General features: G+C 53.1%; 10 protein-coding genes across 10 annotated transcripts; 6 read left to right on the top strand and 4 right to left on the bottom strand.

The window, feature by feature from the left end:
* Positions 1-1,264: 1,264 nt before the first annotated feature.
* On the top strand, positions 1,265-4,951 carry DACRYDRAFT_114563 (uncharacterized protein; the record flags this gene model as incomplete). The annotated part of the gene is made up of 8 exons (XM_040769845.1): positions 1,265-1,900; positions 2,052-2,164; positions 2,231-2,903; positions 2,992-3,176; positions 3,244-3,307; positions 3,361-4,301; positions 4,354-4,753; positions 4,805-4,951. The coding sequence occupies 8 exons, from the start codon at positions 1,265-1,267 to the stop codon at positions 4,916-4,918; spliced, it is 3,126 nt and encodes a 1,041-aa protein (XP_040631058.1). The 3' UTR covers positions 4,919-4,951.
* A 170-nt stretch (positions 4,952-5,121) lies between these two features.
* DACRYDRAFT_20789 (ARM repeat-containing protein) lies at positions 5,122-6,798 on the bottom strand. The gene is made up of 7 exons (XM_040772083.1): positions 6,656-6,798; positions 6,315-6,594; positions 6,083-6,264; positions 5,755-6,032; positions 5,557-5,703; positions 5,378-5,503; positions 5,122-5,326 (listed from the first exon to the last, which is right to left on the bottom strand). The coding sequence occupies exons 1-7, from the start codon at positions 6,753-6,755 to the stop codon at positions 5,177-5,179; spliced, it is 1,263 nt and encodes a 420-aa protein (XP_040631059.1). The 5' UTR covers positions 6,756-6,798; the 3' UTR covers positions 5,122-5,176.
* A 168-nt stretch (positions 6,799-6,966) lies between these two features.
* On the top strand, positions 6,967-8,727 carry DACRYDRAFT_114565 (uncharacterized protein; the record flags this gene model as incomplete). The annotated part of the gene is made up of 3 exons (XM_040769846.1): positions 6,967-7,566; positions 7,618-7,900; positions 7,962-8,727. The coding sequence occupies 3 exons, from the start codon at positions 6,967-6,969 to the stop codon at positions 8,639-8,641; spliced, it is 1,563 nt and encodes a 520-aa protein (XP_040631060.1). The 3' UTR covers positions 8,642-8,727.
* Positions 8,728-8,873: 146 nt separating this feature from the next.
* DACRYDRAFT_76515 (Metallo-dependent phosphatase) lies at positions 8,874-10,875 on the bottom strand (the record flags this gene model as incomplete). The annotated part of the gene is made up of 5 exons (XM_040776207.1): positions 8,874-9,737; positions 9,791-10,252; positions 10,301-10,390; positions 10,439-10,665; positions 10,723-10,875. 5 exons carry the CDS (start codon positions 10,873-10,875, stop codon positions 8,900-8,902), a joined length of 1,770 nt encoding a protein of 589 aa, XP_040631061.1. The 3' UTR covers positions 8,874-8,899.
* A 223-nt stretch (positions 10,876-11,098) lies between these two features.
* Positions 11,099-13,046, top strand: DACRYDRAFT_114567 (uncharacterized protein; the record flags this gene model as incomplete). Its single annotated transcript, XM_040769847.1, has 4 exons — positions 11,099-11,114; positions 11,168-12,340; positions 12,389-12,817; positions 12,864-13,046. The coding sequence occupies 4 exons, from the start codon at positions 11,099-11,101 to the stop codon at positions 12,929-12,931; spliced, it is 1,686 nt and encodes a 561-aa protein (XP_040631062.1). The 3' UTR covers positions 12,932-13,046.
* A 107-nt stretch (positions 13,047-13,153) lies between these two features.
* DACRYDRAFT_105238 (uncharacterized protein) lies at positions 13,154-13,807 on the top strand (the record flags this gene model as incomplete). The annotated part of the gene is made up of 1 exon (XM_040768061.1): positions 13,154-13,807. One exon carries the CDS (start codon positions 13,154-13,156, stop codon positions 13,805-13,807), a length of 654 nt encoding a protein of 217 aa, XP_040631063.1.
* A 379-nt stretch (positions 13,808-14,186) lies between these two features.
* DACRYDRAFT_20791 (uncharacterized protein) lies at positions 14,187-15,348 on the top strand. Its single transcript, XM_040772084.1, has 2 exons — positions 14,187-14,482; positions 14,530-15,348. Exons 1-2 carry the CDS (start codon positions 14,377-14,379, stop codon positions 14,763-14,765), a joined length of 342 nt encoding a protein of 113 aa, XP_040631064.1. The 5' UTR covers positions 14,187-14,376; the 3' UTR covers positions 14,766-15,348.
* A 1,063-nt stretch (positions 15,349-16,411) lies between these two features.
* Positions 16,412-17,557, top strand: DACRYDRAFT_14338 (NADP-binding protein; the record flags this gene model as incomplete). Its single annotated transcript, XM_040771029.1, has 3 exons — positions 16,412-17,057; positions 17,110-17,417; positions 17,480-17,557. 3 exons carry the CDS (start codon positions 16,412-16,414, stop codon positions 17,555-17,557), a joined length of 1,032 nt encoding a protein of 343 aa, XP_040631065.1.
* Positions 17,558-17,657: 100 nt separating this feature from the next.
* DACRYDRAFT_20792 (acid protease) lies at positions 17,658-19,753 on the bottom strand. Its single transcript, XM_040772085.1, has 12 exons — positions 19,642-19,753; positions 19,256-19,593; positions 19,133-19,201; positions 19,070-19,082; positions 18,890-19,020; positions 18,702-18,840; positions 18,583-18,655; positions 18,469-18,531; positions 18,276-18,416; positions 18,212-18,228; positions 17,918-18,164; positions 17,658-17,859 (listed from the first exon to the last, which is right to left on the bottom strand). The coding sequence occupies exons 1-12, from the start codon at positions 19,716-19,718 to the stop codon at positions 17,770-17,772; spliced, it is 1,398 nt and encodes a 465-aa protein (XP_040631066.1). The 5' UTR covers positions 19,719-19,753; the 3' UTR covers positions 17,658-17,769.
* Positions 19,754-19,941: 188 nt separating this feature from the next.
* Positions 19,942-24,230, bottom strand: DACRYDRAFT_98924 (phosphoribosylformylglycinamidin). Its single transcript, XM_040777554.1, has 2 exons — positions 24,213-24,230; positions 19,942-24,161 (listed from the first exon to the last, which is right to left on the bottom strand). Exon 2 carries the CDS (start codon positions 24,154-24,156, stop codon positions 20,050-20,052), a length of 4,107 nt encoding a protein of 1,368 aa, XP_040631067.1. The 5' UTR covers positions 24,157-24,161; positions 24,213-24,230; the 3' UTR covers positions 19,942-20,049.
* Between the last annotated feature and the right edge of the window lie 174 nt (positions 24,231-24,404).

Consider the following 24,404-nt stretch of genomic DNA (forward strand, 5'->3'; position numbering starts at 1 on the left):
TTGTGAAGTAGTGGGAGAGAATAACACGTCGAATTCGAGTGGTGGGATACTGTCAGTAGATCTTTCGGATCTTGCAAAATCCGAAAATGACACCAAATTCAACATATGAATTTTAGACGCGAAAGTGCAAAAATGCCCGCATTTGTGTCCTCTTAAACGAGTACAAAGAGAGTGTTGTTGAGCGGGCTTGATATCATATGTGCATACTGGGAACCCGTTGCTCGAAGCCCAAATCAGACAGTACTAGTGCGTACCACTCCGGAATATAGGAGGAAGAAGCACCTGAAAGCATGGTCCTTGTCTTCCAAAGCAGCTCGAGGTGCTTTTCCCCGAAGTTTTGCGAAACGTGATGGTCCGGAAGTCAATCACTAGATGCTCTCCCGCGAGTCTCTTTCTCCGCCGACGATCGATTATTCCGATAACGGCAGCGGATACACCGCCTGTCCTGGCAATTCATCTCATATCACGTGAACGGGCCGCGTCTAAAAAGAGAGTCGCAGTGATGGGCAATGCCAGCAGAATATTTCCAGCACTAGATTCAGCCTCTCAGACTCGCAGGGTCCGTATGATACACCTGATAACCGGATCATTTCGAGTCGCCGGCTTGTTTTCCCCCCCAACCAGAAATGCTTTCGGCCAGCAATCCTCCAGAGGTCATCGTGGGGAAAAACAGCATGTGTTTCGGCGACACGGGAGGACCCTTCCGGTCGGCAACACGGATGCAGGAACAGACAGTCGGTGAGCCAATCAACGTTCAGCGGAAGCAGAAAAGTCAGTGGAATTTAGTCATGCCCGACTATGTGCCACCGTGAAATGGGAGGAATTGTATTCTGCCAAGCAAGGGATTGAGGTGTTGAGAATAATTAGCTTGTTATAAAAAGCCAAGTGAGGGGAAAGACAGAGAAGAAAAAGAAAAGTTAGGTACGGCAGAGCGGAAGTTTTTCAGTCACATGGTCCGCCCCGCAGACCCCTGCGCAGGTGATCATCGGTGGGGGCCACAAAGGGGCGGATATCCCAAACGGGTGCACGGGCCTGCCTTCTTCGGTCTCCCAGCCGCCCATTTCCCTGTTCCCATCCCGCCCTCCGTCTCCTCGTCGTCGTCTTTGTCGTCCTTCTCGTCACCTTCCTCCTCTGTAATATTTTTCTTTGCCGTGTCCAACGACCACTTCCGACCGTCCCTTAACAACACTCTCCTCTCGGATCACTGTACTGTCCAACAACCCCACTAATCAGCCCACCTCTCCGCACCTTGTTAGCACCAACGATGTCCATCCATAATCCGGCCTCCACATCGCCCCACTCCGTCACCACAGTCGGCACACCCCACTCACTCACTGGCCTCACCCCTTCCCATCCTTCTCACCTTTCGCACCCCGCTAATGTCCCCATTCAAACACTTGGCGTCCATCGACTCTCCGGGTCTCCCGCCTCACCAGAATCGGGCCTCTTAACCCAAGGCATGGGAATGGGAATGGGCGTAGGAGGCCAGATGGGGATGCACATGGCCAAAAGGCAACGGACGGATGCCTACGACCCATCATCTACCAGTCCCCAGAGTATGAATGGTCAAAACGTAGTGGTGAAAACGAACGGCCTCACACCAGAGGGAATGGCAATGCAGGGTGTGCAGATGCACGCGTTCTCTCCGACCCAGCCACAGGGGATGCAGACCCTTTCACCCGCATCCCACCAGACTCAGCAACAGCAGCCTGGCCAGTCTTCGTCCCAGTCACAACCTGGTCATCATAGGCCCCCACCCCCACCCCCACCAATCAACACCGGCCATGGGAGCCACACGTCTCAATGGGCTGCCCAGGGAATCCCGCCCGGACATATTCCCAAGAGGGGAAGTAGGGCGTGCACGGCCTGCAGGAAGGGAAAGAATAGGTGTGAGGGTGAGGTGCGTTACTTTTTAAAGCACTCCTGTGTAGCCCATCGCTGACTGGTTTCTGGGATTTGTGTTCGTCTTGATGTGGGTGTCATATCGTGCGGGATATTTCTGACGTGATCTTGGTTGTAATGTACGTTTGAATGGTGGACCCCGCATACAGAACCCCTGCCGGAGATGCCAGATCAACGGCACCGTCTGCGTATTCGAAAAGCCGGATCGGAAGAATACACCCAGTCAAAACTCGGCCCTCGCTGCTGTTACACCTGCTATTGAGTGCGTTCTTTACCCAGCTGACAGTTTTGAACGCATATATTGATGTTTCTGTTCTTCGTTATGCAGACGCGTCTCACGTCTCGAAGGCCAGATCTTGATGATGCAAGGGCAGTTCATGGGCATGCAGTCCTCTTTAGATCGGATCTTGCAAGCCATCGCTCCTGGTACCCCCAGTGCTGGTGCATCTATAGCGACACCTTTGACTCCCGTTGCCCCTCAAGGCTCGCAGATGATGGTGGGAGGCATGCCCCTCTTGCAACAGGGCCAGCAGGTTCAACAGATGGGCATGCAATTCGCCCAGCCCGTCCCTCAGCAGCCACAGATCCCCTTCCCTCAACATGTGCATATGTCCTCGGCGCTTTCTCAGTCCTCACACGGAGCTGGCGGGAGCGTCATTGGTGGAGGCTCCGTTGCGGGCGGTGGCCCGGGGTCCGTGGCAGGTGGGAGCGTCTTGCTCCACCGTCCACCTAGCAGCAATTCTTCCCATGCACCTAGCATGGGGGACATGCAATACTACTCCACTGCGATGTCGCAGGCACATTCCCACTCACATGCACATTCGCACTCTCACTCCCACCTATCCCAGGTAGGACAGGTGGGCCAGATGCAGGTGCAGGGTGTACAGGGGGGAGTACAGGTCGCGATGAGCGTGACAGATGCGGGTAGTGTGAGAATAGGGGAGAGCCCGTCGGAGGTTAAGAGGGGAAAGTTTCCACTCCTGCCGGGGTTCGCGCCGCCGGTATGTCCTTATCATTAATTTATCTACCTATTCATTTTCCTTTCCCACAATGCGACCGCATAACTGACAATGTGGTGCTTTCTCATAGCCTCATAAGTTCGCAACGTACGGCATTGTACCTTCTACCGCTCCGTCCTCAGACGATGAATCAGAGGACACGCTCCCGCGGGCTTCCTTGACCGCGCCGATTGAGGCCCTCCAGGGACTAGCGAACGCCGCGGCTGAGGCGGCGGCGCAATCAGAGAGTAGTCACATGCGCAACGGCAATCAGTCGTAAGTATTTTTCTTTAGCTAGTTAGGCAGAGATTATAGAACGGATATTGATTCATTGTGTGAGTAGGAGAAAGAAAAGAAGACGCGTGGAGCCCATTCCGTTGAATTTTTTCCCTCACGTGTTGACCAAGGTGAGTTTTGAAAGCGATTCAATAAATTGTGCTTCATAGCTGAACGTGAGCAGGGCCTACTGAAAGAAGATGAAGCGCGGGAACTGTACACTATCTTCTTTTCTGGATGTCACCTGTATATTCCCATCTTCGACACCTCGTACGATACATTTGAAGGCCTAGCCGACCGGACTCCTTGGTGCTTTGACTCCATCCTAGCTGTTGCCGCCCGGATTCGAGCCGGGAACAACCCTCCTGACCAGGCCTTCTACACCTGCCTAGAGGAGGCACAAGGGATCGCACGCTCAACCCTATTCGGACCCGTTGTGCGCAAAGAAGCCGTGCAAGCGATGTTTGTACTCGCTGCGTGGAGCCAGAGCGCATGGCTCCCAGCGGGACACGCGGTCCGCATGGCCCTCGATCTAGGCCTACACCGCGCCCTCGACAAGCTTGCGGAGCACTCTGTCCAGACTGGCAGGCAATTCACAGACGAGGAGGAACGTGACTTGGTTATCTCGGCGCGTATTTGGTGTGGTCTGTACTGGTACGACCACCAGATGTCCCTCGGTACTGGGAGGCCTATTATCCTTCGGGACGATAGCTCGGTGCACCACTGCCGACTGCTCCTAAACCACCGGTACTCGACCGTCACGGACCTACGCCTCATCTCCATGGTCGAGCTGATCCGTAAGAAACACCAGATCAATGACACTCTGCAGCAGATGGACGGGCGTATCGACCGGAGCACACTTTCCTTTGTCGAGAACGCGAACCGTGTGCTGGACCTCTGGTGGCAAGAAGCAGACGAGCTGCATAAGGGTCGTCTAGATGAAGAGAGCTTGTTGCGGAAAATGCTCACCTCGGAGCTCTGGTATGCCAAGCTGTGGCTCATTTGTACCATCTTGAGGGGCGTGTCCTGGGACAAGATGACGTACGAACAGAAGGAGCTCGCCTTCCAGGCCAGACAGGCTGCGTCGAACTGTTTGACGACATTCTTGACGTCCGAGGCGTACAAGTGAGCCGGTCCTTTTCTTCTAACCAATTGGATCATGCTAAAAGCGCAGTAGAATGTCTCTTCAGTATGCGGTGCAGGACATTCTGGTGACGGCTGCATTTTCGGCGCTTTTTCTTCTCAAGATGGCCAACATCTTCCCCGTCGAAGTCGATATTGCCACCATCATGTCCCAAGTAGCACAGCTCGCCCAGCTCCTGCAGGACGCGGCGTCGGACCGATATGCGCTCACCCTTCGTCTCATGCTGTCAAAGCTGCGGCGAAAGATGGGTCTTGCGAGTGGTACAGTGACCTCCATGCCATCGCCGAACAGCATGTCAGTGCCGTTACCGTTCGACTCTTCGGCGAACTCGCAGTCAACTAATGGAGCGTTGCCCACGATAGATGAGCCCGGGCTGAATGGGTTTTATGACGATATGTTCAATAGCACGAGCTTGCCGACATGGCTTCAAGGGGTGAGTTTCGGCAACGTCTAAGTTGCCGGCTGTTGACATGACGTTGTGCAGACCGACCTCGGCTTCCCTGGAAATCTTTCTGACGATCTCTTCCTCCCAATGGGCGGTGGCGCCCCTATGTGGGGCGGAGGAACCGCTGACATCTCTTTCCCCACCGCGTGGTAATTACACCCATATACCCCTCCGCTAATGTCACACTTCTTGAGCATACATTCACATTTATATCTCTCCTCTCATGTTGTCGTCTCACTATACTTTTTACTTTTGGTGTACTCCAGTAGATTGGGTATGTATAATACTGGTGGATATGACGAAAACACAATCGATTTCTTGACACATCGACGCTTCATCGATGTCGATTTGGCTCGCTAGGACACAGGTATGGAACAAGCTGCTAGGACGCCTCACTCTATCGGTTGCTCTTTATTCCTCCTCCTCGCTCTCCTGGTCCTGGAGGAACTTCACAAGTGACTCAGTGACCTTCAAGAAGTGCTGCCTCCCCTGCGGCTTTGAGCCCTTCTGGTGCCAGTAGATGACAGCCTGATCGGACACACAATCTTTATTGTACAACACCTGCGTATCATATGAGAAGTCATGACCATACAGACTGACGAGAATGCGCACTTTGAGAATCTGAGGGAATGACTTCATGAATCTAGGATCATCATAGCAGTACACTTGTACGGTATTGATCAGGGAAACCTGTGTCCTAGGAGCGGTACAAAAAGGCTCAAGGATCTGGGCGAAGTTCTGGGCGCAACCCAAGTCAAACTAGTGTCAAAATCAGAGGCTGAGAGACGCACCGCAACTTCCTTGGCCACGGTAGAGTCGATTACTTCAGTTTTGGCACCCCAATCAACCGATGACATGAGGCCATGCCAGACGATCTGGAGGAAATCTGCCTCGGGCATCGTCGATTCCGTCTGAGCTTTTTTGATAAATTCAATTATCTGATTTATGTTAAGCACGTATTTCAATCGCAGCAGACGACAAGCCCGCACCTCCGAGGCAGGGTCCTCATTATCAAGCATTTCCTTCAAGCCTTGGGTGATGTTCTCCTTGGCGGCAGCGGTTTGCCGCTTGGAATACCATTCTGCAATCTGAGGAAGGTCATTCGACTTAAAATGACCTTCCACATTGGCGGCGGTACGCTTATTGTTCGGGAAGAAGACAACGATGTCCCGAACTCCGCCGCGTTTCAGAGTCGTGAGGAGGTGATCGATCGACTGCTCCCGCAAGTACGCTTTGAAGACGGCGGTGACGAATGTGAGCGCCATGTCTGCACGACATTAAGTTGAGGAATCTGCGCAATTCCAGGTGATAACATACCATCTTTGAGCAGATGGTCTTTCGAAAGACTCTGCAAGCCGGTGGGACTGGCCAAGCCTTGAGCCATGAGGAGACCGCAAGCCACCGCCAGCTTCTCACGCTGGGCGGGCTCCCATTTGTTGATGTATTGTAGTAGGGATGGAAGAGATGACTCTTCAAGGGGTCTCTGGAGGTATTTGTACCTGTTGCGCATTTGAGCAAATTTGTATCAACCGAGGAGATATATGCGCGCCTGCGAATAAGTTTGTTCAACACCTCAGTGTAGTTCTTCACATCGTCAATCTCTACGGGTTCCTTGGCGTTGAAAATGGCGAACGGAGAGGGCGGCGCCCCATCTTCGACATAATTTCCTCCTGGTTGCAACAGTCTGCCAACCAAGAGGAGTTCGAAGAGGGTATCCGCATACTTCAGATATTCAAGAGATGCTCCAGCGTTAACGAGCTTGGTGGTGTACTGATCGAAGTCACCAGGTGTAACGGTTTCCAGCTGTTTGTATAGCTGGTCGCGGAAGACTGCACGCAACGAACTGCGTGGTGAACAAGGGTTGATCACACGACTGGGAAGAGTGCGCACTAGTAGGTTCGTGCTTTGCGTGCGCTTTGACGGCGCCCTTTCTAGCTTTGATCTTTACGCCCTGAAGCGATGGTTTGGCAGCGGTGGATTGCTGAGACATGCACAACCGGACAAGGTACTTCTCCTTAGGCTGTGGATGAACAGGTGAGAGAGTCGTGGTGAGAAAGAAAGAGTGGAGGACCGACGAACGCGGTGCAGGACGTCGCGCCACAGGGCTCAAACGGAAAAAAGTAGCGCGCCCTCGCTGTCGGGCAACATACGACGTCTGCTGCTCTTCATCGGATCAGCAGTGATTCACCAAACCCTCCTTCATGTCCAATGTACTGCCAATCTCTATAGCTGAATTTGGTCGAGCCCTCACCGCGTGTCGACCTCCGAACGGATGGGGCAAGGCGCTTACCGTTGCCGTTTCTGGAGGCGCTGATTCCATCGGATTGCTATGGCTGCTCCGGTCGTTATATAACGAAGCGGGCATTACCGAACCTCGAATAAACGGCATCACAATTGACCATGGTTTTCGACCCGAGACGGCAAAAGAGGCGGAGGCTGTTGGCGCCTTTTGCCGGGATATTGGTGTTGAGCACCAGATTATCAAAGTTCCGTGGGGCACCAATTCCTATCCGAACCACCCGGAGCCGGCACAATATGAAAGCTCTGGTCGCTGGGCACGCTATTGGATATTATTCCATGCTATGCAAGAAAGCGGCTCGCATGCGTTATTGACCGGACATCAAGCGAACGATCAGCTTGAAACTGCCATCATGCGAGCTGAGCGAGAGAGCGGAGTACTGGGTATGCTGGGTATGCGGCCGATTCGACGATACGGAATGGGAGGACCGGCCCCATGGCTGAACTTTGGGGAGAAAGGCCTTCATGCCTTCATGTGCCGACCAATTCTAACATTTTCCAAGGTGAGCAACCACATCGTTCATAACGTATCTGTGTTTAGAAAACAATATCAGGAACGTTTAAAGGCTACCTGCCAAGCCTCGAATATCCCTTGGACCGAAGATCCATCGAATCTCGACACAAACCTAACGGTAAGAAACAGAATACGCGCCACGCTTGATCAGATTCAAAGTGAAGGAGACGTATCCCCTTGGCGTGAACGCCTGAAACGCTTCGATATCAAAGAACAATCGATCGCAAAATTGGCCAATATTCTCGACGGTGTACCCCCTACAGCTACCGTCGACGAGATTTCACAACATATGGTCTCTGAGTACGAGAAATTCGATACCGCAGGTACCCGAATCGAGTCCTCGAGTGTCACAAAACACTAACCCAAAAGTCTTCTTTGTTCCAGTGAATGCTTTTCTCTCATCAATCACGACCGTAGAGGCGGGAGCACCGATGTTAGTCATCGACACCAACAAAACTCCCCCATCTCAGGATATCGCATATGGTGCCGTTCTTCGCATACTGCGCTATGTCTCTCCGAAATGGTGGGGCCATCCCTCGGCCGAAGCTCTACGGAGGAAAGATAGTATCCAACGAATCGTCGAGAATTTGTGGTACAGGGAGCCATCACCAGTGGACGGTAAGTATCGCGCTGTTCCATTCGTAGCGGGGTCGCATGTCTTGTGGACACCGAGTGAGCAGCAAGCCCAGACTCCTTACGTTTCTTGGATGGCGACGCGCGCACCTCCGAAACGGGATGATGCACCGGCCATGTTTCTCGATTTGTCGACAGCAGTACTGGAGGCGGCAGAATCACGCAAGAGCCCAGAACCGATCCTATGGGATAACCGATATACCGTCTGCGTTCCAACAGCTTTCCCTCGCCATGTTCTCGATGGAGTTCGAGAGAACCAAGGCCGCGTAATTCTTGGACCGCATTCCAAGTTCTTCTTGCCCATGATAAACTATGAGTCTGACGAGAAAAACTCCGTGCTGGCAGCGCTGGGCACAGACGGACACATTCACTCATACCTCAGGCCAGGTGGTTGGCGTTTCGAGTGGATACGACCATTCAGCGGTCACTAGATGAAGAGTGGAAGAAGAGGGGGAGATGTCGTTGTGTATTTTGCAGTGCTACACTAGTAATTCTAGGATAATGGAATCTCATTTCGACCTGACTCCAACGCTCATCGAAAGGTCGGTGCTACTTCTGTCCAGTAAGGACTCTCTATGAGCATTCGATAAGTTGGGTATTACATCATCAAACAAGAATCTCGCTCTCTGTATGGATGAGGGAATAATACATTGTCCGTCCCGGAGCTTATGTACTATATTACAATGTCATTAGGTCCAGAACAAGTAAGTCCATAGCAAGATCGTGAATAGGAGAGGTGGCCAGGCGGCTCGCCATAAATCACGCAGGAACCTTTCCAAACGGGACATGCTTTCCGGCGATGCTTTCCGGCGATTTCGGGGAAAGATCCTGGGTGCATAGGCGGCGAGAAGCGAGGAGAGCAGAGTGGGCCATGAGTGGGGGTCGGACAGACTAAGCTCGTCTTTTTCCTTTCCAACCCAACGGGTGTAACCGCTTCCTCGTCGCAGTGAGGTCGGTTTGGATGCTGTGCCAGGCGTCGACAGGCCATCACCATAATCGGCGAGTTCCAGGTCGATGGAGGAACGGGTATTGTGACCGTTCAGCGGTGCCAAAGCGAATTCTTCTGTGTCTGGTAACGGCGTTGAAACGGGAGACACAGTGCGGCTGGAAAGCTTTGCAGTTAGCTTCCCGAATGATTGTGGTGCATAACCGGGTAATATCGATGTGAGGTCATGGTGTCTAGAGCGGTGTTGATGAGCTGGGCGGAGGAAATGTTGCTCCTCTTCGTCAAGGACTGTTGCGCCCTTCCGTCCATTGAAGATGTGCATATATGCAAGAATGAGGAGAGAGATGATGAAGAGCGGGAGGTAGGTACGAGTGTAGATTCCTATCTGATCAGGCAGGAGACACTGGGATTCTCCATGTCGCGGCGCGGCTGGAGGAGGGGCGATGGAGAGAAGCTGGAAGCCAGGGCGCTTCACGCCCATTGCCATTGAGAAAGACTTGACAGTCACCTCGCGGACAGCCGTCTTCCCTGTGGAGGCGGGGAGTGTGTGCAAGTACTCGCAAGCATCGTGATCGTCACCGCTGCAGAACAATCAGCCCCGCGCCGAAACCTATTCAAGAAATTAAATACTAACCTGAAGATGAGATCCGGTTTTATACTCTCTAATAGGAATTGGGTGGTCTCGCGACCGAGCAAGTTCTGGTAGCCTATACCCGCCCCTCGGTGAATGGTGCCCTTTTCACGTCTCGGCCCGCAATTAGCGCCCTCCGGCCGAGAGAGGGGGATATGACTGAATAGTATGGTAGGTTCTAATATGGGATCTGAGGCAGTAGTAAGCTTCGTTGTTCTTTCAAAGGGTTGCTTTGACATACTTTGTTTGATGGATTGCACGAACTCGATGGACCCGCCGGCGGTGGGGAGCCACGAGGCGAAGTCCGTCTGGGCAGAGTACCGTCGGTAATCTTCTTCCACCAGGCCGGGCGCATCGATCAGCACGAGCGAATGGTTCGACACCTCAAGCACCTGATTCAACGCGCCGAAGTGCTTCTGGTACCTTTCCCGAGCACGTGAAGAGAAGGCTTGGTTGTAGCCAAGCCTTGGCAATGGTGAGCCTAAATTCTCTTGGGCGGGGCACCAGACTTACCCCACATCATGATTCCCCGGGATATAGTATGATAAAATCGAAGATGGCATTGAGAATATGGACTGAAACCGGGCGAAATACCGCGCATATCTGGGTAAGGGTTCAGCATGCCGTAAGGGAGCCAGCAAAGAGCCTCACTCGTCCGGATCTTTTGCGTACCGCCCACCGTCCATCATATCCCCCAGAAAGACGACAATCTGTGGTCGCATACGAAGGGTTGCACGCCAGTTCTTCCGCAGATTCAGATCGACGATGAACTGCGTGAGGCGGGTAAGGACCCAAGGGCGGCCAGGGTAGGACCGTCGATCGAGGATCTGTGGGTCGGAAACGATGAGAATGCGTGTCGGTCGATTATGCGCGTCGACCTGGAGTAATAACAAATAATGAGTCATTGTAGAAGGGAAGACAGCAATAGTCCGTACATATCGGAAAGCCCTGTCCGGCCAGCTGCACCACGACACGCTCGCGTAGAACTTTCCAAGCTCGCCCCATAGGATGATGATTATCCATGAAGCACGGAGGACATCGATGGCGCCTGCTCTTCTCCATCTGGGTATGCGGCGCTCTCTTAGCATCCAGGCCATGAGAGTGAGAAAGGAGGAGGAGGAGGAGAGGATGAAGACGTGGAAGGGATAAGGAATGTGCTTCAGATGGCTAACGGCACCCCTTAGACTATAAGTTTACCGCTGATGATCAGCACGTGGCGCTTATTTCTGCTCCCGCTGGGCGCCACATCTTCAGTAATCCAAGGGCATTGACTCCAATCAGCTTTCGGTCATCCCACCACTTGACAATACAATGGCTTCGGCCAGCTGTAAGTATTTAATTGTATATATGCACCATGTTCATACTGAAGACCGTTATTAGCAATTGGAAAACTCTCGCGTGAAGACTTCCGACGACAAAAGGACCTCGATGCAGCGCGAAAAGCTGGCACTGCACCCGCAGAGCTAGACGACAAGGGTCGGCCGATCAATCCCCACATCCCGCAATACATCTCCAAAGCACCATGGTACCTCGACACGGGGGCTCCGTCGCTCGAGCATCAGCGTCGACCAGACGAGGGACCGGCTACGCGTCAAGAGGAAGGGTGGTATGCTCGTGGTCAGCGAGCTGGACCTGCAGCGACCAAATATCGTAAAGGGGCCTGCGAGAACTGCGGTGCAATGACGCATAAAACGAAAGACTGTCTTGAGCGTCCGCGAAAGAAAGGGGCACGTTGGACAGGGAAGGATATTGCTGCAGATGAAATAGTGCAGGATCTCCAGCTCGGATTCGCCGCGAAACGGGATAGGTGGAACGGGTATGACCCAGCAGAGCACAAGCGGGTATATGATGAATACCAAGCGGTGGAGGAGGCGAGGCGAAAACTCAAGGAGGACGAGATTGATAATCAAACTACGACGGACTTATCGGCGGTGAAGAAGGTCGCCAAGGCCAGCAAGGAAGGAAAGGAGGATGCCGAGTTTGGGTCGAGTGACGAGGAAGATGAGGACGAGGAGAAATATGCAGAAGGTGCCGACCAAGTCGGTCAGAAGCTCGACACCAAGACACGTATCACTGTTCGCAATCTGCGAATACGCGAGGACACCGCCAAGTACTTGCTCAATTTGGATCCTGAGTCAGCATATTATGACCCGAAGACCCGATCCATGCGCGAGAATCCGTTAGAACATCTGAATCCCGAGGACGCAGTGTTCGCGGGAGAGAATTTTCTACGGCAATCCGGTGAGGCACCGGAAGTTCAGAAACTGCAGCTCTTCGCCTGGCAAGCCGAGCAAAGAGGAAGGGACGTCAACCTGCAGGCAAACCCCACCCAAGGAGAGCTTATGCACCGACAGTACAAGGAGAAGAAGGAAGAGCTCAAAGATACGACGAAAACATCACTTCTGTCAACGTATGGTGGAGGTGAATATCTGGAGAAGGTACCGAAGGAACTGCTCACCGGTCAGACAGAAGAGTATGTAGAATACTCTGCCAGTGGGCAGGTCATCAAGGGCCGAGAAAAGGCAAAAGTCCGGTCCAAGTATGCGGAAGATGGTAAGCGTCTCCCACATGGAGTTGATGCACGTACTGACGATTACGTAGAATATGTCAATAACCATACCTCCATCTGGGGCTCATGGTATGACCTCTCAACATCCTCATGGGGCTTCGCATGCTGCCATTCTACGATCTATCAATCCTATTGCGCAGGATCAGCAGCGATCGAAGCTGCATCGGCTGCAAGTGTGCAAGCTCTGCTCGCGCGCCCACCGGAGGAGGCGGAGCCTGCGAAGTCTCTGGCGGAGGAGCACGCCGAGCGCTTAGCCAAGGAAGGGGAAGATATGGGACGCAGTGCGGGGAAGGATTGGTCTAAGAAGCGATTGGGCGAGGGAGATTTGAAGCTCGATCAGGACAAACTGAAGAAGGCTATTCAAGAGGAGAGGAAGCGGAAGGACAGGGGAGAGGAGGAGGAATGGGAGGGTAAGCGGAGGAAGACGGGGGACACGGGAGACGTCACCGAGGAGCAACTGGGTGAGTTTTGGTCAATTAGGGAGGAACAATGACTCATTTTTGGCAGAGGCATACCGGATGAACCGCCTACAACGGGAAGATCCGATGGCGAATTACAGGGACGAAGAAGACTAAAAGGCGCCTCCTGCAGATCGAGATCATCGATGGTCCCTAGATCGGCACCGGTATTCCTAATTGTTCTTATTTATCTGTACGAGTACTGGTACCCTCGCGCCGCATGTGTAGCACGAGGCCAGCGAGCCTCTTTCTTCTGGTCTCTCGCATCATTGCATTGTAATGTACCACTGGCATTAGGCTGCGCACTGCACTGGACAGTCACAATACTCACCGCACCCAATGTCCATCACAACCTCGCTTCCGATTATCCTCTCCCAACCGCCGTTGCTTGTACTGTACCTAACGCAGCCTGGCTGGGTCCTCCCGTTAGGCATCCTCGAAGGTTCTCTGCTCTACCTCTACGCCAACTGCTATCCGTATACAGTCCCTCTCCTTTCGGCGATCACTCTTCTGCGCACGCTCCTCCTCCTCTTCCTGGCACACGATGCGTTTCTCGTCGCGCAAGTGCTGGCGGGAGTGGCGGGAGGTCTGTTCTGGGGAAACTGTATTGCGGGAGAAGCGGGGGATACGTGCCTAGGGTGTTTGGCGATGAGGTTGTGGGATGGGAGAAAACCGAGGCATGAGAGAGAGCGAGGGCGACGAGAAGAGGCGCGTGACTGGGAACAGGAACGAGAACGTGCAAGAGAGGGAATAGATCGAGAAAGAGAGGCAGAAAGAGACTGGTCAAGAGGGAGCAACGAAAGCTCAGCAAGAGAACTGGAGTTCGACTGGACCTGGGACTGGGGTTGGGCAGAGGATTGGCTCTTCCCCTGGAACTGGGAGTGGAATTTGAATTTGGGATGGGAGTGGGGGGAGTTGGATGCCAGTGAGCTGGATTCCCAGGTTGGGGGGAGCGTGGTGGAGCCGTATTGGGTGACTGATGAGCCGCTTTGAACTCCCATTCTGGCTCAGTTTGAGCGACTTGTACTACGTACTAGTAAGGAGGTTGCTGCGGTGTGCCCGCTGGCATGCGAGAGGGAAATGGTTGGTTCAGGGTTTTTGTCTCGGACGGTGAGCTGGAAGTGTTGAGACGATCATGACGCACACGGACGACCCACATGTATATATATAGGACGTTCACGATCCCTATGACACCAGCGCGTACTTCTCCATGGTGGTCCGTCCCATCGCGTCTGCATGAATATGAGATTAATTTCGTCTATTAGATCCTCCAGCCACTCCCGCCTCCTGTGCCACGAATGCGACCGAAATTAGAATACAAAAAAAATCAGAGATCCGCCTTCCCCTCCTCGTTTGTATAACATGGCGGGTATGCATGTATGTAGAATTGATACAAGCTGCAGCATAAGCGGCAGTCTATTGGTGTCCGCTCGTATAAAAGTCCTATACCGCTCGTGTAAGAAGTTCGTGGCCAATTTTTTTTTAAAAAAAAGCTCGTATGCATGTAGATGCGAGTGATATCCCAGGTCAGGAAGAAAGACGAGCAAGGCTAGGACACGACGATGGTCACCAGCTTCTTTTTTCCGTATGCTGGCAGTGGGTCGTGTGAGTTCCCCCTGCCCATCGAGACGTCCCTGACAAGTCTCATCGACGGGTTCCTCGATACGTCTAGTACCGTATAAGAACATGCACTATTGAGCAAAGGGAGGACCTACCGGCACTCTGGCTTTCCAACTCCACGTCCAGCGGACGCTCGGAATACGGTGGAGGCTCCTTTCCTAGCCCCTTCTCCCTCTGTGATCTCCTCCATCCCCATATCGCCAGTGCAATCAGCACCAACCCCGCTATGCCGCCCACGACGCTGCCAGCGATCACGCCTCCTGTGCTGACCGTATGGGTGGTGACGCATGAGAGAGGTGGCACAGGTCCAGGAGCGGAGGGGTCGAAGTAAACAAAGCGCTTTATCGCGAGGTAGCCGACGAAAGATGGGTAGCCATTCGTCACTACTAGCGTATGTGCTCCGTCCGGGATGTTGGAGACGTTGAGGAGGGGATAGGGATCGCAGGGGGTTGCGGAAGGGTAGGGAGAGGTGAGGTTGTCCGCGATGGAGAAGTTGGCTAAGGGGGAGCCGTCCAGCGTAAAGTTGTATCCACCTGTTAGGACAGAGGGGTCCAGCAGGCCATAGACGATGATGGATGTTCCTGTCGGTCCACATGCTTAGTGCTAGAATGGTCAACGGCGTAGGGAGTGCGTACCGCTGAACGCTAATTGCGCTGCGCTGCCCTCCGTAGCGGTTAAGATGGTGTCGTTTGGTGCGTGCCCCTCGACACTCCACTGCCCGAGATAGGACACAGACTGTCCATTATACTCCACGGCGATGTCATATCCCGCTGCACGTGTGGTGTCGAGCTGGAGGCAGAGGGAAAGGAGGAGGGGTAGAGGTAAAAGTCCCTGGAATGCAAGTTAGCGTCTTGGCAGGGCCAGGGATGAGATTGAGCTCACTGTCCGCATCTTTGTGGTTGATGGTCGTGTACTGTAAGTTAAGGTGGGCCGGACGCCCTTGAGGTCGTGGTTGTTGTTGCTGTCGATGCGTGTGCTATTATAGTAATGATGTGCTGCGGTATAATCGTGAAAGTAAAGAAGAGAATTGAGAAGGTGGTGGTACGGTGCAGTGATGCCAGTCAATCGGAGGCACCGAATATCCCGGGGAAATATATGGAGGGCCGAAGCTCGGCACTCCGAGGGGCTGTCCATGATCGGACTCTCCCATTTCGGCCATCACACCACCCCAAAGTCGGCTGCATCGCCACTCCCATACATCGGCACAAAGTCAGCCTCATAGCCCAGTGAAACGTGTCGCTACCATAATTCGCTTACCGATTTTTTTTTGTCATTCAATTTCCTGATCAGTTTCGGCCTTGACCTTCTGTATCTCTTGGGATATCGGACGAATGCGTTGAAACAGTACTGAGCGTATATATTACCATTCATTGCTTGGCCGAGACCTAGGAATGGGATGTATGGAAAGGTCATGGAAATGTATTGCATAGGGCAAACACGCGGGTAGGGAAACTTGATGCAACATATGACCGCGTTCCAAGGGATTGCAACCTCAAATGTCAGCATTCTTGATCAAACTAACACATGCGGTAGGTCTCGCCAAGAGGAAATACCGGGCGCTTAAAGACTGTGCTCTTATGTTCACGGGCGCTCCGTGCGGCAGGGGTCTCTCAACTCTACGCAACATGGACTGCGCCCAGCTCAACATCAGACCGTGGGGCCTGCGATCCTATCCTGGGGATATCCTCATCATGCACCCCTCCTTGGACGACTTGTACACGACCTAGGAGGGTATGCATGCTACTGCTCGGGTTTCCTACTCCTCGTCCATGATGAGATCATGGAGACCGCAGGAGATGGACCATACACGCCTGTTCTTGGTGCGAATGGGCAATGTTCTCCACGACTTCTCCATGGTCATTGGCCCTTTATTGTCGGCTGATAATACCAGCATACATAAGGCAAGGCGCATCCTTCGTCTCCAGCATCTACGACTGCCAATCGCCGTCAACATCCGCTCTTTCTTGTCAGCACACTATGTCGGTCAATCTAGCCAGCATCCTCTACCACCAATGGGTCCCGCTCCCGCGTGTCTCCTCCTTTTCCCGCCCTCTCACAGGACGTACCGTCATCCTTACGGGTGGCAACGTCGGCCTCGGGTTCGAAGCTGCGAAGCATCTCGCCTCCCTCGGACCTGCCCGACTGATCATTGCCCGCCGTTCTACAGCCCGAGGGGCAGAAGCGGTAAAGAAGATTCAAGAAGCTGCGAAGGGCAAGGTCGGGAAGGTCGAGTGCTGGGAAGTGGACGAAGCGTCTTTTGCTAGCGTCACTGCCTTCGGCGACCGGTTCGAGCGCGAAGGCGGGGGGAAGCTCGATTTGCTCGTGCTTAATGCCGCGGTTGGGATGTACGAGCGGCAGGAGACGGCAGATGGGTGGGAGCTGATGCTCCAGGTGAACCACTTATCCACCTGCCTTCTCGCCCTCCGCCTCTTGCCATTTCTATCCAAGGCCAGGGCCGATCCGCCCCCTCCTAGGATAGTCATCGTCGACTCCGGAGCCCATCGCTGGATTAAGGACTTGCCAGAGGCCAACACGGACGCACCCAGCATCCTTAAACTGCTGAGCAGCAAGGAAAACTGTGCTGAAGAGGGGAAGATACAGAATTGGTATCCTCTCACCAAACGTACAATGTGGTGGTACATTTCCATGCATACAAGAGCTGACAACTTGCATAGTCTTCAACGTATTCTTCTGTATTGAGCTCTCCGAGCGTCTGTCCGCCGACTCTGCCATCAGCATGGCTACGGTCAACCCGGGTTTCTGCCGCTCCTCGCTAGCCCGACACATCCGTACCTGGGGCTTCTGGTTCATGACAGTTCTTTTCGCTCGAACGACCGAGATGGGCTCTCGCACGCTTGTGTGGACATCCGTGACGAAAGACTTGGACGGAAAGAGCGGGAAGTATACCGAGAACTGCATGGTTACTGAGCCGGGTCTTTTCGTCATGAGTGAGCAAGGGAAGAAGGCTAGGGGCAAGGTTTGGGTGAGTGCTCGTATGATGTGGCTATCAAGGTTCAACTGAGCTGACAATGTGCTTCTGAATAGGATGATACAATCGAACAGCTTAGTCTGGTGGACCCGGAGGTCCCAAAGATTGTCAAACAATACCTACGCTGGGAGTAACATGAAGTGGGGCGTAATGGGTTAGGGTGCATCGAATATGCGTAATACCCAAATGGAGCGTCGCGTATTGTGCGGTTGTTGCCTGTCATGTTTGCTTCAAGATGGATATTCAATCATGTCCTTTGGGCCGATACGGCACGGCTCCCTACCATGGAAATCTGCTCTATAATACAAACACTAATGATGGGAATATCGTCCTCTCAAGAGCAATGTCAACTGTGAGTAAAGTCCGTCTGTCCAAAGCCGATCCTAGGTCGCGGCTTGCGCGCATCAAACACAGCGTACACCCGTTTCAAGAATACCTGTCCACGATCCATGACTATCAGCGCTATCGTAGTGAAGATCTAGCCATTCACTTACATCGCCAAGTATATCCTGCTTGTTGCTCCCTCTGCTCTGGATTGGCCCGAATGAATATCCCTTCCTATTACAAGGCGCGAACATCAAGTCTTGGCCGGAAATGCCGAAATATCGATCACCGCATGCAAAATAAATCTCGGGTGGTTGCGAATCCGAAGGAAGAATATAACCGCCTTCTTGGTGGTCGAGCGTGGCGCCACGGATCTGGCTGTAGATGCGCTGCACCGCTTGGTCATCGATAAGAATCCTGTAAGAGGTCATGTTTATCCGGCCGGGGCTGCAAAAGTCACTCACAACGTCGTTCCTGTGTCCTGTGACGCTATGAACATGTAGCGTCGATATGTGTTGAAATACTTACTGCGATTGCTGTATTCCCTGGTGGTCTCGGGTACTCTTTCTTTCCGATCATGATTCCCCTGCTCTCGAACTCCCACCATCCGTTATCGGCTATAACGTAAGTCTCCCATATGTCGACACCGGGTCGCAGCACATTCCCGTCCTATAATACCTTCAGTAGTCGATGCACGGGGTGACCACTCGCATGTACTTACGACGTGCCCGAATGTGAAGAAACCTGCACTGTCTCCCTTGTCCAACTTGACTGTAAATAGTGGCTAGTGGATATCAGCTTACAGCCCTGCACTAAGGCGAAGTCTGGCACCTACTCTATCAAGAAGATGCTGATCTATCATCTGCTCAAATGGCGTCTTCTGTTGGTGCGGCTTGACCGTATTCAATCTGCCTTTCTTGAGTATAATCAATCCTTGGGATCGCAGCTACATACTTGGGGAATCCTAAACCTAGAAGACCGTCGCTCGTTGTATCGTTCAAGAACGACCCGCTCAAGTTTGTAGCCGCTTCGATAGCTCGTCCTTGTATTTTTACCCCCTGAACCATGATATCATCATAGTAGACGATTCCATCTGCACCTCAAAATGAACTTGTACTTCCAAAGATGTCTGATGTACTTACGGGCCTCGGATCCATCGGCGTATTCGATTTTCCAGGATAAGTCTTCGGCCTTGCGGGCGGTATGAGACGCTCCCGGGTGAAATATTGCTCTATTCTTGGCCTTCCTGTGCGTATGAGAGGACCACACCCATCTGAATACGGCGTTAGTCAGAGTCCTGTATGCATCTGTGTGTTTCTCACAGATCGGAGCTTCCTGTGTGTATCACAGTGAGCCAACACTTGAGAGACGGACGAACGGCGCACCAGTGTCAAAATCGAGATTGAGCATCACGCCGGGGTTCCCTATGGTGACTGGAACCACATATTCCGAATCTAAGAAAAGTCAGCTGTCGGCGGTATTATTCTGACAGATACAGCGATTCATACCATTTTCCACGTCTTTGGCTGGAACCTGAGCGGTATCTCGCATTACTCCAGGAGGGCCGACCTTGCTCTGGCGTTTGGCCGGATCATGCATCCCGAAAAGACCAGTACCGGGATTGTTTGCGCGGTCGTTCAGAACCAGCAGAGCTCCCCTGGTTGGATTTGCCATGCTCAGCTTGTGCAATCCATGCTTTTCAGACGTGTCTGATCCCGAACCGTGATGGGAATGTTGATCATCATCTTCGTCTTTCAAGGCACTCCCGATCCGCCGCATCAGCTTCCCACCCTCGAGGAAAAAAGTAGCCATATCAGAGCATTTTATGTGCCATCGCATTATTGCTCTTTCGATAATGAGCCAAAATCGCGAGAGGAGCAAGAAGGTGTAATACTTAGCGTAGCTTCTCGCTCCGTTAGGTACATATTGAGGGTTGGTCCCACAGTTCACTTGAAATCCTGGCGTGGGCATGGTGTACAAAGATGTCGTATAAAACGTTCAACAAATGGGTATATGCACAAAGGAGAGCATACGAGTGAGAAAAAAGTGTTATCCGATCATTGTTGACAAGTAAGACCTGGGGTTGATAAAGAGACGCGTGACGCAACGCTGTCTTTCGGATGGATTATCGCGGACCAAGGGACATGACGTCATATGACTGCCAAAGCTGTCGTTGCCGCCCATTCCTTCATTGCGCTTGTTCAACTCTACACTACTATTATTTTTGGGTTCTTTGTTTCTAGCAATACCACAGTCTGTTGGGACTCGCCATAACAATACACGTCATTTCCCGAGCCACGCTTTATGAACACCAGATTCTCGCGCTCCTGAAAAGCTGGAACCACGGTCCCTGGCCTTTCCAATCTTCTGTATTGGCAGGGTGCCAACTGTTGGCATCCCTTGAAGTAACCCTCTCCGGATGCGGCATCATGGCTAGCACTCGTCCAGCAGGTGTGACTAAACCACCGATACCACGAGGGCTACCGTTCGGATTCAGCGGGTATCGTTCGGTTGGTGCGCCAGCATCGTCAATGTAGCGGACAGCAAGCTGCCCAGCACTTATGACCGATGCTATATCTTCGGGCCCAGCAAACGATGCTCGTCCTTCGCCATGGGCAACTGCGACAGGGAGCTTCCATCCTTGCATGTCGCGCAAGAAAACCGACTTCGAAGACACTTGCCCAGGAACAACCTCGACCATCGTCACCCGCGCCTCGAACCTCCCGCTCTTGTTGTGCTTGAACAAAGGCCACGGCCCCGCACCCGGAATGATCTCCTTGAGGTGGCTGAATAGCTGGCACCCATTGCACACACCCAGCGCGAAAGTGTCTTTCCGTTGGAAGAAATCGGAGAACTCCTTCCGAGTGGTCTCGTTGAGGAGTATCGACTTCGCCCACCCATTCCCGGCGCTAAGGACGTCACCATACGAAAAGCCGCCACATGCTGCGATACCGCGGAAGTCCGATAGGCTTACTGTGCCGGAGAGGATATCCGACATGTGCACATCCACAGCGGCGAAACCGGCGGCAGTAAACGACCATGCCATCTCCATGTGTCCGTTGACTCCTTGTTCGCGTAGAATTGCTACCCTAGGACGAACGGATAAACTGGCAGGTATGATAGGTTGTGCATGGAAATTGACTTCAAAAAAGAGTCCTCGTCGATCCTCAGAGATATTCTCGAACTCTTCTTTTGCCGTTTCGGGGTTGTCTCTAAGCGCCTGCATTTGGTATGATGTTTCTGACCAAAGCATCTGCAGCTCTGCGCGTGACATTGACAGAATGGCCTGTCCGCGATGAGCCACAGTGATTGTCTGATCATACAGGTCCGCGTTTACGCTGCCGATAGCATGCAGGTTGCGGGTTGGAACGCCATGCCGCAGGAATGCGCTCGTAACTATTGACAAATTTTGCTGTGCCACCTGGAAGACAGCCCCAAGCTCTTCGTTGAAAAGGGCTGCTATCGGATCCACATCCGCGCCGAGAACATCGAGGTTGAGTGTAACTCCGGTACGCCCTGCAAACGCCATCTCAGCTACGGTGGTTATCAAGCCACCATCCGATCGATCGTGGTATGCGAGCACCAGACCTGGGTGATCCGTCTTCAGCGACTGACATGCGTTAAAGAAACCTTTGAGCGACGCAGGATCCTCGACATCAGGTGCTTCGGAGCCAATTTCTCGGAAGACCTGAGCCAATGCGGAAGCTCCCAGACGCTGTTTGCCATTCGCGAGATCGACAAAAAGGAGCACAGTGGGGAGAGACGTATCGGTGTGGAGTTGCGGCGTCCACGTAACGCGAACGTCGTGGACAGGGGCAAAAGCGGTCACGATGAGGGAAAGCGGCGCAACTACCTCCCTGTCCTCGCCTTCGGGTCCTTTCCATCTCATTGCCATAGACATTGAATCCTTGCCCACAGGAATGCCAACGCCAAGAGCAGGGCATAACTCCATTCCGATTGCTTGGACAGCTTCATATAGTCCCGCACCCTCACCGGGCTTGGAGGAGGCACACATCCAATTGGCACTGAGCTTGACGCGCGAGATGTCTTCAATCCCAGCCGCAACGATGTTTGTCAGGGATTCTGCAACAGCCATACGTGCGGAGGCACCTGCACTAAGAAGTGCCAGAGGTGTTCGCTCCCCCATCGCCATTGCTTCACCGGTAATGACATCGAAACCATAAGATGTCTTTGTGACGGCCACATCTGCCACTGGGACTTGCCATGGCCCAACCATCTGATCGCGCGTGACAAGACCCGACACCGTACGATCGCCGATGGTAATAAGGAAGGATTTTGACCCCACGGAAGGAAGGCGAAAGACCCTCTGTACGGCTTCGATGGGTATCTCGTATTGTGACTCTCCCGTTCGGCAGAAAGGAAGGTAAAGCTGCAGACTTGAGTCGAACGGTATGCGCAGTGTTTCAGAGGTAACGTCCTTCTTAGAGAGCTTCGGCGGTTTACCGAAGAGTGTCGGCATCGTGAGGTGGATGGGATCGCCTCCAAGAAGGCGATCGGTAAGGATCAGCTGTTGTTCAGACGTTGCCGTGCCGACCACGGAATATGGACAACGTTCTCTCTTTGCAATCTGCTCAAATAATGGCAGATCGGGTGGATCCACAGCCAAAACATATCGTTCCTGTGACTCGTTGCACCAGATCTCCATCGGAGACATACCCGTGTCGTCCACCAGCACATCTCGGATTTCGAATCTTGCACCAAGCCCAGAATCGTGCACCAGTTCGGGAAGAGCGTTCGAAAGGCCACCGGCACCAACATCGTGAATCGCCCGAATGGGATTATGCTGGCCCAAGCTGATACACGCGTCGATGACCTGTTGGCACCTCCGCTGCATTTCCGGATTCTCTCGCTGCACCGAAGCGAAGTCGAGCTCTACCGAACTGGTGCCCGCAGCCATAGAAGAAGCCGCTCCGCCACCTAGTCCAATGAGCATCCCAGGACCACCCATGACGATGAGCTTCGCGCCGGCGCCAAACCCATGCTTCTTGGCGTCCTTCAGGCGGACATTTCCCAGACCACCGGCGATCATGATAGGTTTATGATATCCCCTAACCTCGTTCTTCATCTTATGCTCTTTGCCTGCTAAGGAAGACGGCAAGGGTACGGGTACGGACTCGCAGAAGGTGCGGAAGTATCCTCCGATCGCCGGACGCCCGAACTCGTTGTTGAATGCGCTTGCTCCGAGCGGGGCTTCGAGCATGGTATCCAAGGCTGAGGCGATATGGGCTGGGCGACCGAAAGATTCCTCCCATGGTTGTACGAAATCGGGGATCATGAGGTTCGAGGTAGTGAAGCCGGCGAGACCGGCTTTCGGTTTGGAACCTGTCCCAACTGCGCCTTCATCGCGGATCTCACCGCCTGAGCCTGTCGCAGCACCAGGATAAGGAGAGACAGCAGTGGGGTGATTGTGTGTTTCCACTTTGGCGAGCATGGGCATATCTTCTACGATGAAATCGTAGATGTTCCCGGTCTCAGCAGACGAGGCAAAGCGTGGCGCCGGATATCCCTCCAAGACAGCAGCGTTGTCCGAGTAGGCCGAGATCGTGTACTGTGGGCTCACGCGCTCCGTGTTTCTAATCATTTGGAAGAGACTTCGCTCCCTCTTCTCTCCATCGATCGTCCAATCTGCATTAAAGATCTTGTGCCTGCAGTGCTCCGAGTTGACCTGGGCAAACATGAACAGCTCAACATCGGTGGGATTGCGCCCAATCGGGGTTGGCCCAGAGACGAACGCCTTGACGAGGTAGTCAATCTCGTCCGGAGCAAGGGCAAGACCAAGCTTCTTGTTAGCCTCCTCGAGCCGAGTGCGGGCTGCGTCGTACGAGATGTGATCGGCGGCTTTCAAGTCGATTGTGCGAAGCTGGCCAGGCTCACTGTGGACAAAACAGTCCTTCTCCGTAGGTGGCCGATCATATAAGATTTGCGTCATCCGATCATGGAGGAAGTGTGCGATCGTGTGCAATTCGTCCTTGGTCAGGTTCTTGCCGTCGGGAGTGGTGAAGACAAATGCCGTTCCACGCTCGATACGCTGAACATGATCGCTGAGTTGGCACATACGCGCAATATCGGTTGCTTTGCTCGACCAAGGGGAGATGGTTCCCGGTCGTGGAAGTGCATATATGACCCCTTCTTCAGTCGGGTTTGCGAAACTCTTCTCCGTTCCCGGAAGGGTAACGTCGTCCCCATACATCAACAGCTCCTGCAGCACCTTATGTTGTGGTGAAACCACATTCTCCAGTACACGTTCTGCCTCGTCGGATACCCCCTTGACCACATGTACGTAGACGGCGTCGACTGTCTCAACGCGTACGCAGATCTTCCGGATGTTGTGCAGCAGTTGAGCGCGCTTCGCGTCATGGTAGACCGACAGACCGTAGAGAAGTAACATACTGGCTGTCCTCAAGTCAGCTCACGTTTCGACCGTTTCAAGCTTTAAATACTCACAGGTGTTACAGGTGGTGTCCCCAAGGAGCTGTTCAGGTCGCACACCGGAACCCGCCGTCCGTTAAATTTAGAGGTAATTCCTGCATTTTGCCTACAATGACCTCTCGGGCGCAAATCCCTGAAATGACCCCAAGGCCTGCCCTAAGCAACCACGGACCTTCCAATTAAGGAACGTGGTGGTAGCAGTTCAAG

Source organism: Dacryopinax primogenitus (assembly GCF_000292625.1).
Source record: "Dacryopinax primogenitus strain DJM-731 SS1 chromosome Unknown DACRYscaffold_4, whole genome shotgun sequence".
In the NCBI taxonomy this organism is placed as follows: Eukaryota; Fungi; Basidiomycota; class Dacrymycetes; order Dacrymycetales; family Dacrymycetaceae; genus Dacryopinax; species Dacryopinax primogenitus.

What these genes read in the sequence shown, in the direction of transcription:
- DACRYDRAFT_20791 (XM_040772084.1), top strand. Translation starts at nt 14,377, where the DNA reads ATGGTCACCAGCTTCTTTTTTCCGTATGCTGGCAGTGGGTCGTGTGAG. An exon ending in CGACGGGTTCCTCGATACGT is followed by an intron (nt 14,483 to 14,529) that starts CTAGTACCGTAT and finishes GGGAGGACCTAC; the next exon opens with CGGCACTCTGGCTTTCCAAC.
- DACRYDRAFT_98924 (XM_040777554.1), bottom strand. Translation starts at nt 24,156, where the DNA reads ATGTTACTTCTCTACGGTCTGTCGGTCTACCATGACGCGAAGCGCGCT.
- DACRYDRAFT_20792 (XM_040772085.1), bottom strand. Translation starts at nt 19,718, where the DNA reads ATGCCCACGCCAGGATTTCAAGTGAACTGTGGGACCAACCCTCAATAT. An exon ending in CGCCGATGGATCCGAGGCCC is followed by an intron (nt 18,841 to 18,889) that starts GTAAGTACATCA and finishes TTTGAGGTGCAG; the next exon opens with ATGGAATCGTCTACTATGAT. An exon ending in CTAGGTTTAGGATTCCCCAA is followed by an intron (nt 18,656 to 18,701) that starts GTATGTAGCTGC and finishes CAAGAAAGGCAG; the next exon opens with ATTGAATACGGTCAAGCCGC.
- DACRYDRAFT_20789 (XM_040772083.1), bottom strand. Translation starts at nt 6,755, where the DNA reads ATGTCTCAGCAATCCACCGCTGCCAAACCATCGCTTCAGGGCGTAAAG. An exon ending in ATGAGGACCCTGCCTCGGAG is followed by an intron (nt 5,704 to 5,754) that starts GTGCGGGCTTGT and finishes AACATAAATCAG; the next exon opens with ATAATTGAATTTATCAAAAA. An exon ending in CCGTGGCCAAGGAAGTTGCG is followed by an intron (nt 5,504 to 5,556) that starts GTGCGTCTCTCA and finishes GGTTGCGCCCAG; the next exon opens with AACTTCGCCCAGATCCTTGA.